Below are 18,896 nucleotides of genomic sequence, written 5' to 3'. Positions count from 1 at the left end.
AGTGATAGTGCGCTCGCCTGGCATGCGTGCGGCCCGGGTTCGATCCTCAGCACCACATACCAACAAAAATGTTGTGTCCGCCAAGAACTAAAAAATAATAAATATTAAAAAATTCTCTCTCTCTCTCTCTCTCTCTCTCTCTCTCTCTCTCTCTCTCTCTCTCTCTTCTCTCTCATTCTCTCTTTAAAAAAAAAAAAAAAAGAAGTAATTGGGGACATGATCTTGAAGGAGATATTAGGACCTTGACCCCTTTCTCTCTTCTTCTTTGCTTCACAGCTGTCATAAGGTAAGCAGCTTTGTTCTACCACATGCTCCCTGCTGTGATGTTCTGCTTTACTACATGCTCAAAGCAACAGAGTTAGTCAACCATGAACTGAAACTGGGGACCAAAATAAACCTTCCACCTTAAATGCTGGTTTATTCAGGTATTTTTTCACAGCAACAGAAATCTAACTAATAATTATTAAGCATTATCAATGAAAGAAACTGTTAAAGTGAAAAGACAAGCAATGAAACAAGAGAAGATATTTGCAAAACATACTTCTGGAAAAGAACCGGTATCCATAATAAAGAACTTTAAAAAAAAAATTTTAAATAATACCCAAAAAGAGGGGAGAAGGATAATTGAAAGAACATTTTCTTAAAATGGCCAATGCAGATATGAAAAGTAATCAACACTATTAATCATCAATGATATGCAAATTAAAATTATAAGCATATTCACAAGAATATATAACAATTAGAAATATGAAAAACACCAAGTTTGGGAAAGATATGGGATAACTAAAACCCTGAGGCACTGCTGGTAGGAGATAGGTTCAACCACTCTGAAAATTTATTAGGCCATATTTATCAGTCACATACTGTATAACTCATAAATCCAGCCATCAATTAAATTTCAACTTCAATGTCTATTTTTCTATGTGTACCCACACACATACACACATACATGCTTATACATATATATGTATTATGTGTGTATATGTGTGTGTATATACATATAACATATATTCAAATATATATTCATCAAAGCATATATTCACCAAAAATCATGTATAAGAGTAGTCACAGAATTATTCACAAGATATTCAACCTGAAAACAACCCAAATAATTTCCATCAACAAGAGAACAACAACAACAACAACAAAAAAAAAAACATTTTGTTATCCTTATATAATGGAAATTAATGAACTACTGCTAACACAAATACATAGATAAATGTCAAAAATATGTTGAGTGAAAGAAGCAGACACAAGGAATACATGATGTGATATTCTATCTCTTTCATCTAATAATTGGGATAGAACTTTTGAGGTATCAGTAATATTTCATTTTGTATATATATTTTATATGGGTATTCACTTTATCAAATCCATTGATCTAATAAATTAGGATCTTTAAATACTTTTCAATGTGTATTATATTTATAAAAATATTTTATTTAAAATATGACTAACATAGTCTCACAGTTCTACTTTACAAAATATTACAAAGTAGATCCCCACAAAAAAGCATAAAAGCTTCCTTGTGCCCATTCTTGTCCACAGACCCATGGTTGTTGTCATAGACATTACTGGGGAAAATGTTTGGAGAATCTTTGGATCACTGATGCCTTTGAGTTCTGTTAAGATTGAAGATTAAAAAGTCATTCAATGTTTGTTTCCTATGCTTAAAGTGTATGAGTAATAGAAGATATTAAACCCAACCATAAATAAAACCAAGAATCTGTTAGGTTAAGAGAAGCTAAAGGATTTTAAGGTAAGTCCCTATTTCTTAAACTGGATTTTGCCTATAACACAGTTTGGCATTTTTTATGTTGCTACATGCTTAATACAATTTCATGTTCAATACTTCCGTATTAACAGGGAGACCACAATTTTCAAACAAGTAGCATTCTAAAAGGTGAGCTGTATTAAATTTAGGTTAAATCCTCGGCATGTTGATTATAAATAGACACAGTATAAATAGAAAAGAAAAGAGAACATTTCCCTCTTTTCCCCCTGGTCTCATGTTTTACCTAAAATAATAAAATCACCTGTGTGGCCACCAAAGTCACCTGATTGGACCACAGCACAGGCCAGTTCACACTAGATGAAAGATGAAAAATGGAAAGAGAAAATACGGTGAAACAAAAGAACTGAAAGCTAAGGAAAAATAGGTGCATGTTTTCAAAATGAATGAAAAGTCAGACTGAATTTAAAGAGAAGAATACCCATTAACTTATGAAACAGGAGGGGAAAAATTCCAAAGCAACTATGGAGGAATTTAGCTTTCCAGAGAAAAATATACAAAGTGGTAGTTTAACAAAGTAGTCTAAAAATTCCTCTATTTCCTTCCATCAATGGGTTTAATCTACTTTACCTTCTTTTGAATATGGACTCATCTAAGTGAGTCACTTATGATGAATAGAACACAGCAGAAGTGACATTGCTTAACCCTGGAGGCTTGGTCATAATAAGTGATAGGCCTTCCAATGGCTTGCTCACTCTTCCATGAACTTAACCAACCATGTACTAGGAGACCCAAGCCATGTCAGAGGTCATCCTGCAGAGAGTCTCAGCTAAGATTCAATCTATAGCTAGAATCAAAAGGAGACATGTGCTGAAGACAGTGGTATGCACCTGTAATGCCAGCAGCTCAGAGGCTGAGGCAGGAGGATTTAGAGTTCAAAGTCAGCCTCAGCAACAGCAAGATGCTAAGCAACTCAGTGAGACCCTCCCTGTCTCCAAATAAAATACAAAAAAAAGGGCTGGGGATACAGCTCAGTGGTTGAGTGCCCCTGAGTTAAATCCCCAGTATCCCCAAATTCAAAAAAGAAAAAAAAAGGAGACATGTAAATAAGCAAATCTTTAGGTGACTCTAGTCCCTAGCCTTGAGCTGAGCTATCTGATGTCAAATAGAGTAGAAACGAGCTGTCTTTAATGAACTCTGTTTGAACTGCACTTTCATAAACAGCACTTTCATAAACAGATAAATGTGGTCATTGTTTTAAGTTACTAAATGTAGGAATGGGATTAATGATTCCTCTGATATAGCAAAATAAAAAGTAAAGTTAAAATACAATAGATGTGAATGAGATAAAAAAAAGCTGAAAGTGTTCCCATTTGATAGCTTTTATTTTCCACTGGACATCTGAGGCAAAATTATCATTAGAACAAGAGACAATAGAGAAGTCAGAGAAAAGAATGAAAATGAGATTTATGAATAGGAGACACATTGATCAGAGAATTGTGGTAGAATTGTCAAGTCATGTTGACAGTCCATTTGAGAATGATGACAGTGAATCCATGGTATCCATCACTGTGGCTTTCCCAGTGGTGCTTAGTTTTTAAATGAAACACTAAGAGTGCAGATAGAGTTGCATTTATCAGAGTTAAATTTTTATCACATAGATATGATAAAACATAAATTCAGAGGGTTTGGGGGATCATATAATCTAAACTGTTTAAAAAGATAAATGAAGAAGTGACAGGTCAGATAGTTGATGAATAAATAAGAAGTTCTGATGAAGAATAATGATAGAGGAAATATTTTTAAGCAAACAAAAAGAAGACATTGTGACCAGAGAATGACACATTTATTTTTAGGCAATTAATGAATATGACAAGGTTCTTCATACAACTAGTTACCTGAAATAAAATATAGAGAGGGGTTTGTGAGGTCAGGAGCACAATCATTTTCTCCTAATCCAATATCTTCCTACATGACTGAAGTGAATCTCTACCCAATTAAAAGTGGTATAATTTTGATTTAAAAACATCAAATAAACTATTATGTGCTAAAGAAAGGGAAAGAGGTATCCTCTTATCAAGTAATTGGTTATTATTCCCAAAGAGTTAACATATTTCAGAGAAAGTTCCTCCAACTTGGTGTGGGAGGGATGGTGGTAATGAACATTTTTAAAATAAGGTTGAACTTTTTTCCATTTAATTATCTATGATTTTAGCTTCCACCATGACATGAGCCAAGAACTGTCTTACATTCTAGGAATTAAAGCACTAAACAAAATACTTTTTCTGACCCCATACATCATACTGTGTTGCGGAAGAAACAACTAAAAAAGCTACAACTATAGATGTATACATGCCTAAAATAAATAGAAAGTAGTTTTCTATTTCAGTCAGTTTCAGCCTATTTCAGAAATTCTGTACTTATTTTTATATAAACCTTAATGTCACATTTTCATTCTATTATCAATCGCAGGCACCTATGTATCACTGTATACTTTATCATAAGTATTTGTAAATATCTATCTCCCCATTTAAGGAAGAAATCAAGTCTTATTTTTATCTGTATCTATAGACTAGCACAGTTCCTGCAACAAAGTAGCACTTAATAAATACAAAGAATGACTGAAAGACTGATGAATTAATGAATGACTGACAAATAAATGAATATTTTCTCTATCATTCTGAGTTGAAGTAATGGCGCTCTTAGTGACTTTGAAACTACAGTCTAAAGTAGATTTCATATTCTCTCCCATTTTAACCTTTCATGATTCTACTTAACCAGGAAGCTGAGCTACGATTGGAGGATGTAAATTATCAGCATAGTTGGACCCTGTGAAAGAAACTGAGAAATATCAGTATTCAGCTGGGGTTACAGCTCAGTTGGTAGAGGACTTGCCTCATAAGTACAAGGCCCTGTGTTCAATCCCCAGCGCCAAAAAAAAAAAAAGAAAGAAAGAAAGAAAAGAAATGTCAGTACTAACATGTTCTTATCCAAGTTTATGTCATACATACAGCAATAACTTCCTAATGTTATATGGTGACCTACTTAAAAAGAATTCAGTATATTTGTTGACTGATTGTATTTCTTGTCCTGTGAAGTGTCTATTCAGTTCCTTTGACCAGTTATTGACTGGGTTGTTTGTTTTAATGGTGTTAAGTTTTTTGAGTTCTTTATATATCCTGGAAATTAACACTCTATCTGAGATGCAGGTGGCAAAGATTTTCTCTCATTCTGTAGGCCCTCTCTTCACATTCTTGATTGTTTCCTGTGCTTGATTCCATTTGCTGATTCTTGATTTCACTTCTTGCACTTTAGGGGTCTTGTTAAAGAAGTCAGTCCTAAGCCGACATGATGTAGAGTTAAGCCCTCTTTTTCTTCTGTTAGGTGCAGGGTCTCTGGTCTAATGCCTAAGTCCTTGGTCTACTTTGAGTTGAGTTTTGTGCAGGGTGAGAGTAGAAGTTTAACTTCATTTTGCTACATATGGATTTCCAGTTTTCCCGGCACCATTTGTTGAAGACACTAGCTTTTCTCCAATCTATGTTTTTGGTGCCTTTGTCTAGTTCGAGATACCTGTATTTATGTGGGTTTATCTCTGTGTCTTCTATTCTGTACCATTGGTCTACATGTCTATTTTGGTTGCCAATACCATGCTATTTTTGTTATTATAGCTCTTAGTATAATTTAAGGTCTGGTATTATGATACCTCCTGCTTCACTTTTCTTGGTAAGGTTTGTTTTGGCTATTCTGATTCTCTCATTTTCCAGATTAAGTTCATGACTGATTTTTCTATTTCTATGAAGAACATCATTAGAATTTTAACAAGAATTACATTTTATCTGTATAGAGCTTTTGGTAGGATGGCCATTTTAACAATATTAATTCTGCCTATCCATGAACATGGGATATCTTTCCATCTTCTGAGGTCTTTTTCAATTTCTTTCTTTTGTGTTCTGTAGGTTTCAATGTAGAGGCAAATATATGAAAAAGTGTTCAACATCTCTAGTACTTAAAGAAATGCAAATTTAAACTGCAATGAGATTTCATATCACTTCAGTCAGAATTGCAATTATCAAGAATACAAGTAATAAATGTTGGTGAGAATGTGGGGGGAAAGGTACACTAATACATTGCTGGTGGTACTGCAAACTGGTGCAAACATTCTGGAAAACAGTATGGAGATTCCTCAGAAAACTTGGAATGGAACCACCATTTGACCCAGTTATCCAACTCCTGGGTATATAGCAAAAAGCCTTAAAATCAACATACTGCAGTGATGCAACCCATTAATGTTTATTTAGCTCAAGTCATAATAGCTAAACTATGGAAACAGTCTAGGTGCCCTTCAACAGATGAATGAATAAAGATACATATATACATATGATGAAATATTACTCAGCCATAAAGAGAAATGAAATTATGGCATTTGCCAGTAAATGGATGGAACTGAAATATCATGCTAAGTGAAATAAGCCAATCCCTCAAAACCAAAGGGTGTTAACTCACAGTAAAGGTGGGTGGGGAGTGGAGGTAGGGAAGAATACAAAATACTTAGGACTAGACAAAGAGGAATGAAGGGAAGGGAGCGGGAATGGGAATAAGAAAGATAGTAGAATGAATCAGACATTACCTTCTTGTGTTCACATATAAGTATACAACCAATGTAATTCCACATCGGGTATAACCAGAACAACAAGAAGTTGTACTCTGTGTATGTATGTCAAAATACATTCTACTGTCATATAGCTAAAAAGGATAATTTTTTTTAAATGCGGTATAAAAAACTAAGTACTTACTGATACTAATTAAATATAATGACACAGTCTTTTTAATTTTTTGAGGACAAAGTCCAGATGAAAAACAGATTTGTCAGACCTAAACCGCTGTCTTACAAGAAAACAAGTTTTAGAAGTCACCAAAAATTGCAGTCAAAAGTGAATATAGTATCAATCTATGGCCATAAGACCTAGGATTTACACACTGATACAGCAAGCCAGATAAAAGATATGGCATCTACATTGGGTATTCTACAGAAGAACTAATTTCAATCATGCATCAACAAAATTAGTGTATTTCTGTCTTTAAAAGAATCCCAAAATTTCATTCATAAAATCATTTGCTTAGATACAGAGCATTACTGAATCTAATTTATAACCTTAAAAGAAAAACAAATTACCACAGAAAATATCATATACTCTGCTTCCTAAGATTGTCATATTTGTGTTTTTACTTATCCAAATCTCTGACTAAACAATAAACTACATGAAGGCAATTCTTTATCCCCATCCCATATATTAACACTACACTAAAAGTAATTTAAGCTATACCTCCATTTCAGTAGAAACACTATTATTTATATAATAGTATTTCCAATATTAGCAAGAAAAAAAGACCTACTTTAGGAATATTGGTGATTATTTTGGCATTGTAGGGAGTCCAGATAAGGTATAAAACTTATAAAAAGAATAAAACCAAAAGAGCATTAAATTTTCCTAGATTTTCAAATGGTCAAAAATACTATCTGAAAAAAGAAAAAAACTACCTGAATTTATAAGCACAGATGTTTTCATCTTTAGACATAAGTGATGACTAATCAGTAATATTTAATCTCTAAGCCCAGTTTATATCAAGGTTTTACCATTAATTCCATTTTTTGCTTAAAAAAGTCTTAAAAAATAATTCATGGGTTGTAGTGTTTCAGTTTAGGTGAATGATCCTAGATTTTCTCTACCTATTCTACTTGATTTTATATACTTCAATTGTGCAGCCCTGATTTTTCCTGATAGAGGAGTTCTATTTTTTAAAGTCTACATCATATTACAGAACTTCCATTTTCCAACTTATCTGAGCCACCTGTGATCTAAACTGTCTCTGGTTTTACTACATGTAAATATGACCAAGTATATATACTATGCTAAGGGTTTTAAGAGTAGACCATTATATGTTTTATTTCCAATACTCTTCCTCGATGGCCAACATTTAGATGGTTCCTTTACCTATAGTAGAATATGAGAACATCCTCAGAGATCAGTACAGTAATTCATAAATTTCTTTGGTCATAATTCATACTATCATTCTTTAAGTATGAATTAAGAATTTTCCCTCAAAATGTTGTCTTATTTTTATTTGCTCATATTGAGGTTCATTTGTCACTTCTCTGCCCACACTATTTTTTTTATTATTATTTAAAGGAGAGAGAGAGAGAGAGAGAGAGAGAGAGAGAGAGAGAGAGAGAGAGAATCATTTTTTTTTTTTTTGGAGATGACACAACACAATGCCTTTTTATTTTTTTATGTGGTGCTGAGAATTGAACCCGGGTCCCACCCGTGCTAGGCGAGTGCTCTACCACTGAGCCACAATCCCAGCCCCCACACAATTTTTAAGAGATTCTATAATTTATTTCCAAATCCTGCTGCCTTTCTTTTACTTTGCAGTACAAATACTACTACCACTGAGCTCCCCACCCTCAAGCCCTTTTTATTTTTAAATCTTGAGATGGTCTCACTACGTTTCTTAGGGTCTCACTAAGTTGCGGAGACTGGCCTGGAATTTGTGATGCTCCTGCTTTAGCCTCTCCAGTTACTGGGATTATAGGTGTGTGCCGCCATGTACAGCTCTAGATCTTGTTACTTGTAAGCACATATTTTTTCTTCTAATAAATCAATGGGAACTATTAGATTATGAAGCTGAAAGAGATACATGTCATCATCTAATCCACCCTTTCAAATTTATACAACAGCTTAGAGACATTAAAACATCCAAGGACTGAAAATACAGTTCAGTGGTAGAGCACTTGCCTCACATGCACAAGGCCTGGATTCCACCCCCACACCATAAAATCAAACAAACAAAAAACATGTAAACAAATTGATGTACTAGAATGTATTAGAAAACAGAATTTAAGTTGTTCTTACTTTTGACTCATATTTTTTACGATTAAATTACATCTGAATTTTTTTATCAACTATTTTAAAGAACTTGGGAAGGAAAACTGATAATTACTTAGCAAATAATATAGGTCAGTACCAACTTTACATGTGCTTTCCATTATTACAGCTCAGGCTATATATTTATATAAACAATAAGGATAAACTTTTAGCATTTATTCTTCTTCATTTATAGAAGTTATGCCAGTTGTAACCATTTCTCTAGTTTCTAAACATCTGGTATTGAAAAGAGGATTAAAACAAGGATGAAATGGAGAGAAGGCCCCTTGTCCATCCATGGTCATTTTCCACTCATGGCTGGGAGAACAAAAGAGAGCTCACATATACAACAATCAATAAGACATTATTTCTCAGAGATGCCATGGCATCCTGAACTCAGTTTGTCCTTCCCCTGGCAAAATCCATTCTGCCCTGAATTCATTTCCTCACTCTTGCTGAAAACACAACCCATTCCACCAAGATATGAAAGCTAAAAACTTAAGGAAAATTCTTTTTTTTTTTCCTTCAACTCCTCATACAGGTAAAATGTAGTCTGCTCCATTCTCCCTTTTCTTTATTCCTCATATGGGTAAAACATAAGCTGCTAATTTTTATTTTCCAAATTTCTCACAATTCAGATATTGAAAGGAGATTCCTGACACTACCATCTGAGTTTGGGCTCTCAAAGTCCCTCATACAAATTACTAGAGAAGTCTTCTTGCCTCCTGTTGTAGTCAGCTATTTTGCTGCTGTAACTAAAGGATCCAACCAGAACAACTGTAAAGGAGGAAAGGTTTATTTAGGGGCTCAATCCATAAACAGCCAGCTTTATTCCTCAGGACACCAGGTGAGGCAGAACAACATGGCAGAAGAATCTGGCAGAGGAAAGCAGCTCACATGTGATCAGAAAGCAGAGAGCACTTGCCAGATTTAAAAATATACCCCAAAGCTATGCCCCCAACTCCCATCTCCTCCAGCCACACTCTACCACTTCACTTACCACTTAGTTAATCCCTATCAGGGGATTAATTCAGTGATTGGGTTTAAGACTCTCACAACCCAATCATTTCTCCTCTGAACCTTCTTACATTGTCTCACACATGAGCTTTTGGGGGACACCTCACATCCAGATCATAACACTCCAACTTCATTTACTCCATCATGATTCTTCTTCACACTGCCAGCAAAAAAAAAAATCTCTTTTAAAACCTAGTTTTGGGGCTGGGGATGTGGCTCAAGCGGTAGCATGCTCGCCTGGCATGCGTGTGGCCCAGGGTTGGATCCTCAGCACCACATACAAACAAAGATGTTGTGTCCGCCGAAAACTAAAAATAAATAAATAAATATTAAAAATTTCTTTTTCTCTGTCTCAACAACAACAACAAAAAAAACCCCCAAGTTTTATTATGTCTCTCCCTGACTTCAGTCTGTAATAGCTCTATGGTATCTACAGGATAAAATTCAAACTTTCCATTATGTGCCTCTCTGTTTCTTCAGTATCATTTTTCAATTTACAATCTCTCTTTTTTCTACCATCAATCCCATACTATGCAATTTAATCACATTGGAAAACTTCCTTTGTGAAGTTATGCCATGAAGGAAGTTATGCCAGATGTTAACTGCTTCTCTAGTTGCCAAACATCTAGCATTGAAAAGAGGAATAAAATGAGGATAAAAATGTAAAGAAGGCTGGGGGGAAACAGGCTGTTTCATTCCTCTGAATCTCTGTGCTCTCTGTACTCATTATACCTTTCTTCCAATAATTCTGCTGGTGAACATTTTCCATGTTCAAGCTCAACTCAGGGAGCTTTTCTTTGCAGTCCTTTTTGAAGGTCATCCTCCTTATCCCAGTGGAACTGGGCTTTCTTTCTGTTGGTTCCCACACTGAACTTGTATGCAATCATCTGTTGTCTCTCCCTTCTTTCACTCCTTTCTGGAAGGGAAAGACACGCTGGAATAGGTACTGTGTCCTAGTCAATCTTTTTCCTACAGTCCTGCATAGTTTGTCACATTTTAGCTCAATTATGTGTACTGAATTAATGAATGAATAAAGCAACAAAGAACTATATCAGATACTCTAGAAGGAATACTTTTTAAAGATTACATATTAAAAATATTACTACCTATGTATTTTTACCTCCCATAAATTCTACATTTTTCTATTTATCATTTTTCATTAAAAATTTAAGATTTAATCATCTGAGATTTGATCACATATGTATATTACCATTTATTAACATTTATATACAAAATTTCAAATACTGTACTAATTGTTTTATTTATTCATTTATGGAATATCAAAATGAATTATGGTTAATTCTTAGTTGTTAGCATCTTAATAACTATCCTGGCTTACCTAGGATTTTCTCAAGTGCTACATCTGCCATTCAACCATGGCTTACTCTTTAAGCTGGCTTTCATGTCTCTTCATTATCCTGCAACCAGCAATAAAAAACAACTATCTGTCTATATCCTAACTAGAGGACCTTGAGTAAAGAATAGGAAAAAATGATTCCTGAATACAAGATAATTTTATATAGCAAAAAAATCTACACAAAGAGAATTATAGAATAATAAAAGAAGATGAGATCATATGTATTCATAATCACAGATGCATAACTTTTAACTTTCTCTTTTTGCTTTTTTAACCCAAGGAAGACTCTTTGCCAGTATACTGAATTAAAACAATATCTGCTACTGATTATACTTAAAAAGCAAGCTTGAAACAATATCAGAAAAAGGAAAGAAAAAAAGCAAGCTTGATAAATAGAAAGTTCAAAGACATACGAGATCCCTAAATTTGTTCCTAACCAACATTTAATTCTACAAAAAAGTTTTCAATACAAGTATGTTCACTGAGATCCACTGTTAAAAAGTACAAAATTGTAATTCTAGCATAGAACCCCCAAAGAATTTAACTTTGTAGTTAATTTTATAAATTATTTATATACAGATTACTAAACTATAATAATTTGTTCACTAAGTCTATAAATACTTATTTGGAAGAAATGCTGAGGAAATAAGTTACAAGAAAATTAAAATCTAGAATTTTTTCTACACATACCTGGGTCGTCCAAATTACCAAGATTACAAAAAGACTATGTTCTAAATCTGTGTTGTCCAACATACCAAACACTAAATCATGTTAAGTTAAAATTCATTCCTTCAGTGGCACTAGTCATGTTGCAAGTGCTCAAGAGCCTCATGTGGTTAGCCATTAATACACTTACTACAAAGGTGGGGAATATTCCATCATCACAAAAAGTTGGACTGGACAGCATTATTCTAAACCATGGTAAAATGCAATATTTTTAAATATTTTAAATGTTGATACGAAGAGCCAAATGGGGTGGTGCTCACTTATAATCCCAGCAACTTGGGAGGCTAAGGCAGGAAGACGGGAAGTTTGAGTCCAGCCTCCACAATTAAGGGAGACTTTGTCTCAAAATAAAAAGGAGATATAGCTAAGTAGTAAAGTACCTTTGGGTTCAATCCCCAGTACTGGAAAAAAGAAAAAGGCAATACAAATTCAAATAATAATTTTTGGGCTGGCTGTTTAACAGGAAGGGAAGGCATACATTTTCAAATAAAAAAAAAAACATCAATGGGAATAAGGTCTTTAATTATATAAATAATTTACATAATTAATTTGAAATTGTACCATATTTAATTAAAAGACTTTCAAGGTAATTTAATCCATCAACCTTGTTTTTACAGCTGATAACAATCCAGAAAATAGCACAGGAAAAAAATAATCTTTTTCATTTAGTTGATATATCCAAATAAAGTCATTATTGAAAGAAACCAAAATGTGCTATAATTGATAATAAATTGGAACAAAGTCTAAAGTGACTTAGAATTTGCTTTTCCATTGGATACACTGCTTGTTGAACAAAGGAGTTAGGATTTCAGGTTCTGGAGTTAAGGTGCCTAAGTTGAATCATGCTCCTTGACTTACTAGGTGTAAAATCTTAAATAAATCATTTAAGTTCTTTGAGTCTCCATTTCCTTTCTGTAAAAGGAGAAAGAAATTATCTACTTCACAAGGTTGGAAAGATCAAGTAGAACCATGCATACAAAGCACTTGGAAAACCGGGTACATATGGGTCCTCAAAAAACATTAATTATTAAGAAACTTGCATTTTTGTTGAACCTAATCTATTGATGACTTTAATTTCCATTCACCTTCAAGTTCTTAAGACCAAAAGAGTCTCTGGAAAATATTCAAGATATATAATCACTAGACTAAAGGGTGGCCTTATAACTTGGCAATCATGGGAGAATCCACATTCAAATCTTTAACAAACACTTTTCTTCCTTTGGTGTCAAAGCCTTTACCGTGAGTATGTAATGCAAAGATCCACAGGCAGCCTATAAATGTAATATTTTTTTAAAAAGAAAATAAACAAAAACCTGTTCAAGGTTTAAAAAAAAAAAAAGTGGCATTTGCTTTCTATGTTGGTGACTATGGGTGAGTAAAAGGTAGGAGACTTATTGAATAAAACAATCTTGAATGATAACAGTTAAAACATCTAAGAGAATTGTACATTATATTTCTAAAGGTTTACGCTTCTGTATATTGGCTGCTCTTTAAATAACTATGTTCAATTTGAAAAACACTTATTATCAAGAGTATTTTTTTAAAAATACATAGAACAATAGGTAAGTAATGATTAAGAACTGTTCTTTCATTAAATTTTGAGACACATCAATACAATTTCCTAGTTTACCACAGCAGAACAACAGGTACCCAAATTAATGCCATTTCAGAAACTAGACATGAGAATGAAATTTCCCTGACTTACAGATCTTCCCCAGAAAATATCTATTTTATGAGTTAGAGGGACAGGCTTTGATAAAGTACAATAAACCAAAACCCTTCTCAAATATCTTTAGCCTAATTTCATTCTTCAGGAGTATTTTTAGAACCAAATTCTAGAATCACCTGCCTGTGTGAGGTCGGGCCTTAAGCAAACCTCAACTTTTAAGCAACTTGATAATTTTCAATCAGTTCTTCACATCAAATACTCTCTTATCAGCAATTTTCAGTGCTCTAACTTCACTTCATGTTAGCATTTACATTTTGACTTTCAGTTAACTGTTACATTTACATCTTCTCTCTCATAAGAGATAGTAAAATGTTTAAACTTTTATTTACAAGGTCCCCAATTAAAACTAAAATACAAGGTAAATATTTGCAAAGTACATGTATTCATTGATTATGGAATAATGAAGAGAGTCAAGGCATGAGATCTATTCCTTACTCTGTTATTATCAGTAGTATGATCTCAACCCCAGGTTGTTCAAAAGTCAGTTCTCTGGCTTTGAATGAAATGATTGGACAGGCTGATCTCTAGGATCACTTATATTTCTAAAAGTTTATTCTATGTATCAAAGGAAGTTTAATAACTACATTCAGCTTTTGAAAACAAATTTTCAAGAGTAATTCTTTTTAAAAATACAAAGAACAGTTAGGTATGTAATGAGGAGTTAACTTTCATTAAGTTTTAAAACATAATACAATTTCTTTGTTCACTAAAGTAGAACAGTAACACATACCTGATAACATTGCTCTACATGAAACTACAAACATTGATCAATACATGTGATATTTCGAATAACTCTTCTTGGAGACATCATCAACTAAACTCTTTTGTCACAACTTTTTTCTCAAATTATTATAATGACCTTCATAAATAAACTTACACAAAAAGCTAGCTAACATACCTAATGGCTGCCACTAACACTTAAAACTTTGGAAATAATTATTAATAGAAATAATTAAAATATGTTTAGATAAATATTTAAAGTTTCCATTCTGTTTTCTACAAATAGTTCAAGATTATGTCACAGATAGAAGTTTCAAATTAACACTCTCAGGGGAGAAACTGGTTTGGTAATGTAACAACAAATGTATAAAACACAAAGGAGTATACTATCATTATTAAAAATATAAACACTGTATCGATTCTTGCTAATGAAAATCAGTGATATGATTCAATTACCAAGCACACTTTTGACACAAAATAAGGATAGTTAAATCTTTAACGGAATTTAAAATTAACAGAGAAATGACAATTTGTAAGGTACAAGTAATTCTTCATACTTTCCAAATTCTTTGCACTTTTATATAGTTGGTTACTACATTTGTGTAATTCAAGAAAATAAGGCGTTCTACATTGACTATGTAAGCTTTACATATTGCATAGTAAAATATGGTCACTAATAGTTTGGTAGTTCTGAAACTTTTCTGGAGCTCCCGAAATTTACCACCAAAACCTTATTGAAACAAACCCTATAATCTCATCTCATTATCCATATTAAACAAAATGAATGACTAAACCCTTCTACTTTATTTGTACAGAAAAAAAAAAGCTATTTTCTTCAAGCCAAATTATAAAATTAGTCCAATTCTTCTCTTACAAACATAGAAACATTAAAAGATATTTACATGAACTTGATTGAATAAATTCCCAGGTTCATTTTAAGTGCTGAGATATCAATTAACTCCTGGTGATATAACAAACAGCAAAAAAAACTATTATTTAGTCCTTCTGAATTATAACATCTAATATGAATCTTACATTTTTCTTTCACAACCATTCTGCTATGTGTGTTTATATATAATCCTGATAGCCATACAGAAATTCCATATCCATGATTTTTCCCCCCATTTGGTGTAGTGTTGAACGCCCGCGCTTTCAGCTCTCAGAAGACATCAACTGTGTTCTGGAAGCACTTCAACTCCAAAAGACCTTTAAGTTTTTACAGGCATCGTAGTAGATTCTCGGATGTCTAAAGAAAAGGCAAACCTGCCTTGCTTTTTTCTCTAATGGATAAAGTTGCTGTTTGGTTTTATGTTTTCCATTTCTAATCTGAAGAGACAAAGATCTCTGGACTCAGGATATCCTTACCTGCGGAGCCGCACGCGCAGCCCTCACCTTGTTTAAGATGGGGCTGGACCCAGTGATGGAGGGAAAAGAGCCAACTCTACCCACAGCACTACCTGTGGCTCACTAGGACGGGGTCGGGATGCTGTGGGGGACCTAGGGGCGCGAAGACACAAGGGACTTCTTTCCCCGGACCATATTTGGGGAAGTGCTGAGTTTGTGTGCGGTCCTCCTGGCTCCAGGGAGAAAGGGAACCTCGGGGACCACGGTGCCCCTGGCTCCCTCCATCGGGCCCTTGGCGCACGGCCCGCTCCCCGGGCTGGGGGAGGGGGCGGAGGAGGAAGGCGGCCAGTCCTCCAGGCCCCCTGGGAGGGCTCCCAGCGGCCGCTGCTAGGCCCGGGCCGTGCGCGCGGCCTTGGGGGCTACGACCCGGGGGCGTTCGGTGCCCGGCGACGACCCCCACCGCGGGAACCCAAACCCATCGACTCACCGCTTTCCACCTCGCTGCCTTTCTTGGCGGTCGCCGCGTTCCCCATGATTGGGGCGATGGCAAGAAGGGGTCAGGGAGGGGAAGAGGGGCTGGGGCCGCCCCGCCGCTCCACAGACCGAGGCAACTCCCGCTTCTGCACCCGTCAGAGCGATGAATGCGCCGGTCGGTGGGGCCCGAAGTCCAGGCGGGCAGAACCGGCCGGATCTGAGGAAAGGGCTTCAGCGAACTCCCAGGCAACAGCTGTGGCAGCCGTAGTAGTGGCGGCGGTGGTGGCGGTGGCGGCGGCGGCGGCAGCAGCGGCGAGCAGACACTCCCCCTTTCCCGGCCCGCCCTCCCTGCGCGCCCCCGGCAGCCGCGCTCCCAGGGCTCAGCATTGGCCCCTGTAGGTCTCCGCGGGCGCGCGCGCGCCGGAAGTGACGCGAACCCGGGACCCCGGGGGCGGGCGGTGGACCCCAGCGGTGCCGGGCGGAGGCGGTGTGGGGCAGGTCTCTAGGTTTTGGTTGCTGAAGCTGGCTCTCGGGCCCGTGCCCCGAGGGGAGGGAGGCGGCTTGGAAACCGTTAGCTTAGAAAACGCAGATCCCCCTTCAGCTTGGAGCTCACTTGCTCTTTAGAGGAGCCGCGGGTGATCGTGCAGGGATGCAGTTTGCTTACGTTGTGCCCCGAGTCTCGGAGGCTCGCCACTAAGACTGCCTTCTACGCACAGCCCTGGGCCAGAGAAGAACCTCTCTATCGGGCGGGAGAACACACGCAGGGGGGAAACCTCGGATCCTTCTGACCCTACTGTCAGCATCAATCTTTGGGAAATGCTTGGTCTTTAATCATGGCTGTTGAATGGAGCTTCCCTTTCTCTTCCACCAGCAGGTACTCACTAAACCCACCACGTTGTTGCTCTGGTCCTTGGGCTTCAGTCACAATTTCTCAGTGCGACGGTCACTGGCCATGGCCTTACTTGATTGCTCTCAAAGGTTTTGTCAGATTTCCCAGGAGAGACAAAGGAAAATATTATTTTTGCACAATTTCTGTTGCTGTACATCATCAGATTTAGCAACCTTTGATGTAGATTGCAAAAAAAATATATTCCCAACCATAGTTGAGTTCTTATTAATATACATCTTAGAGCGCTTGAATTTGCTATAAACTCTATTCGGTCATTCATGTAGCCTTCTAGTAAATTTTTCTATATCCCTTTAAACTTTGCTCTGTGAGCATTTATTCCAAATTTAGAGTAGAAAAATTAACTTCTGGAGGATCCAAGGTCACACACATTTATTTTGTGTCTTCAGAACACCAAGCCCCGTAAGTATTTATTGGGTACCGACTGACTTGAAGTAAGTGGAGGAAATTACTCAGAATTAAAAAAAAAAAAATCATTACTAATAAAACAGAATGGTAACTGTAGAAACTTTTCTCAATAATTTCTTTCTGCTATCTCTTTTTGTCAATTCCATTAAATTAATAAATATTTATATCATATAAACAATATTCCAAGTATTATGATCCTAAGAACCCCATGAGATTTATAGTATTACTATCATTGTTTAACTTATGAGCAAATTGAGGCACAGAAAAGTAACTTGCTACAGGTTGCACAGCTATTTTTCAAGAGAGGCAGGATTTGAACAGAAGCAATTAAAGACATGCCACCTCAAAATATGCCAGATTGGTATATTATATTAAGTTAAAATCATTTGAGCAACTATAAATTTAGAAAGGGCCACCTGGCCTTTCACTACATACAGCAAGTCATATTCTTTTTGGAGGTATGTTCTTCACATACCAAGGCTGGAAAATAGCCTCGGGTACCAGACACTGATAATTGAAGCTGCAATGCACCTGAATAAACAAACTCTTTGACCTAACCCTTATCTTCTACTAGCTTCTTGTTTTAGTCTGCTGTTTTGCTGACATGACCAAAAGACCTGATCAGAACAATACAGAGGAGGAAAGTTTATTTGGGACTTAATGGTTTCAGAGGCCTCAATTCTGTCTCAATCCATAGACAGTCAATTCCATTGCTCTGTGCCAGAGGTGAAGCAGAACATCAAGGCAGAATGGTGTGACAGAGGAAAGCAGCCCAGGACATGACAATCAGGAATCAAAGGGAGTACTTCTCTCACCAGGGACAAAATATGTACCCCAAAGGCACAGCCCCAATGACCCACCTCCAGCCACACCTCACCGGCCTACAGTTACCACTCAGTTAATCTCTATTAGCAGATTAGTGCATTGAGTAGGTTAAGGCTCCCATAATCCAATCATTTCGACTTTAAAGATTATTACATTGTTTCACATTTGAGCCTCTCTAGGATGTAACACTTTTACATTCCCTACATCTATCTCTTAGTAAAGTCCCTAGAATTTATTGCCTTTGTTCGGATATCCATTTATCCTGTCCTTCCTTCACAAAGCTGTTGTAGTTTATCTAAAAAGTCCAAAAACATCATGATTTAATCATTTCTTCAGACTTCACTGTTTGGGGAAGATCCCATATGCATCTAAAATGAATACAACTTTATGCTTTTCTTTTGTTAATTAGCTCTTGCATTTATTAATTGGGTTCCCAGATCCAGCTGAAAAATTCACATAAGAAATTAAATAGATTAGAGAGAATTTTTCTATAGGATCTAGGCAGATTTTTGTCCATAATGTTTATCAGACACCTTTAGATGTAGTGATAAATTACATCCCTCCATCTGAAATCCTATTGACTTGAAAAGATAGATGAAAAAGTTTACTACCTGAGGATATTCTATATTGATCTAGTATCACAGTTTACTGAACTATTTAATGTATTTATATCCATTGAATCTAAACAAAGTAAAACAATAATAGGAAAGCAATGATTTGAACTAAAATAGGAA

General features: G+C 35.9%; 1 protein-coding gene across 2 annotated transcripts in view; it reads right to left on the bottom strand.

The window, feature by feature from the left end:
- The window catches only part of Prkacb (protein kinase cAMP-activated catalytic subunit beta), a 110,655-nt gene extending 94,310 nt beyond the window's left edge, over positions 1-16,345 (bottom strand). For both annotated transcript variants that reach the window (XM_021732252.3, XM_005334082.5), the window contains exon 1: positions 16,036-16,345. In XM_021732252.3, coding sequence (XP_021587927.1) covers positions 16,036-16,081 — 46 coding nt within the window. In that variant the 5' untranslated portion in view covers positions 16,082-16,345. The remainder of the gene's footprint in view (positions 1-16,035) is intronic.
- Positions 16,346-18,896: the final 2,551 nt, after the last annotated feature.

Source organism: Ictidomys tridecemlineatus, chromosome 11, assembly GCF_052094955.1.
Source record: "Ictidomys tridecemlineatus isolate mIctTri1 chromosome 11, mIctTri1.hap1, whole genome shotgun sequence".
NCBI lineage: Eukaryota > Metazoa > Chordata > Mammalia > Rodentia > Sciuridae > Ictidomys > Ictidomys tridecemlineatus.
Note: the sequence above shows the minus strand (reverse complement) of the source record. Positions and strands in the feature narration are given on the sequence as shown.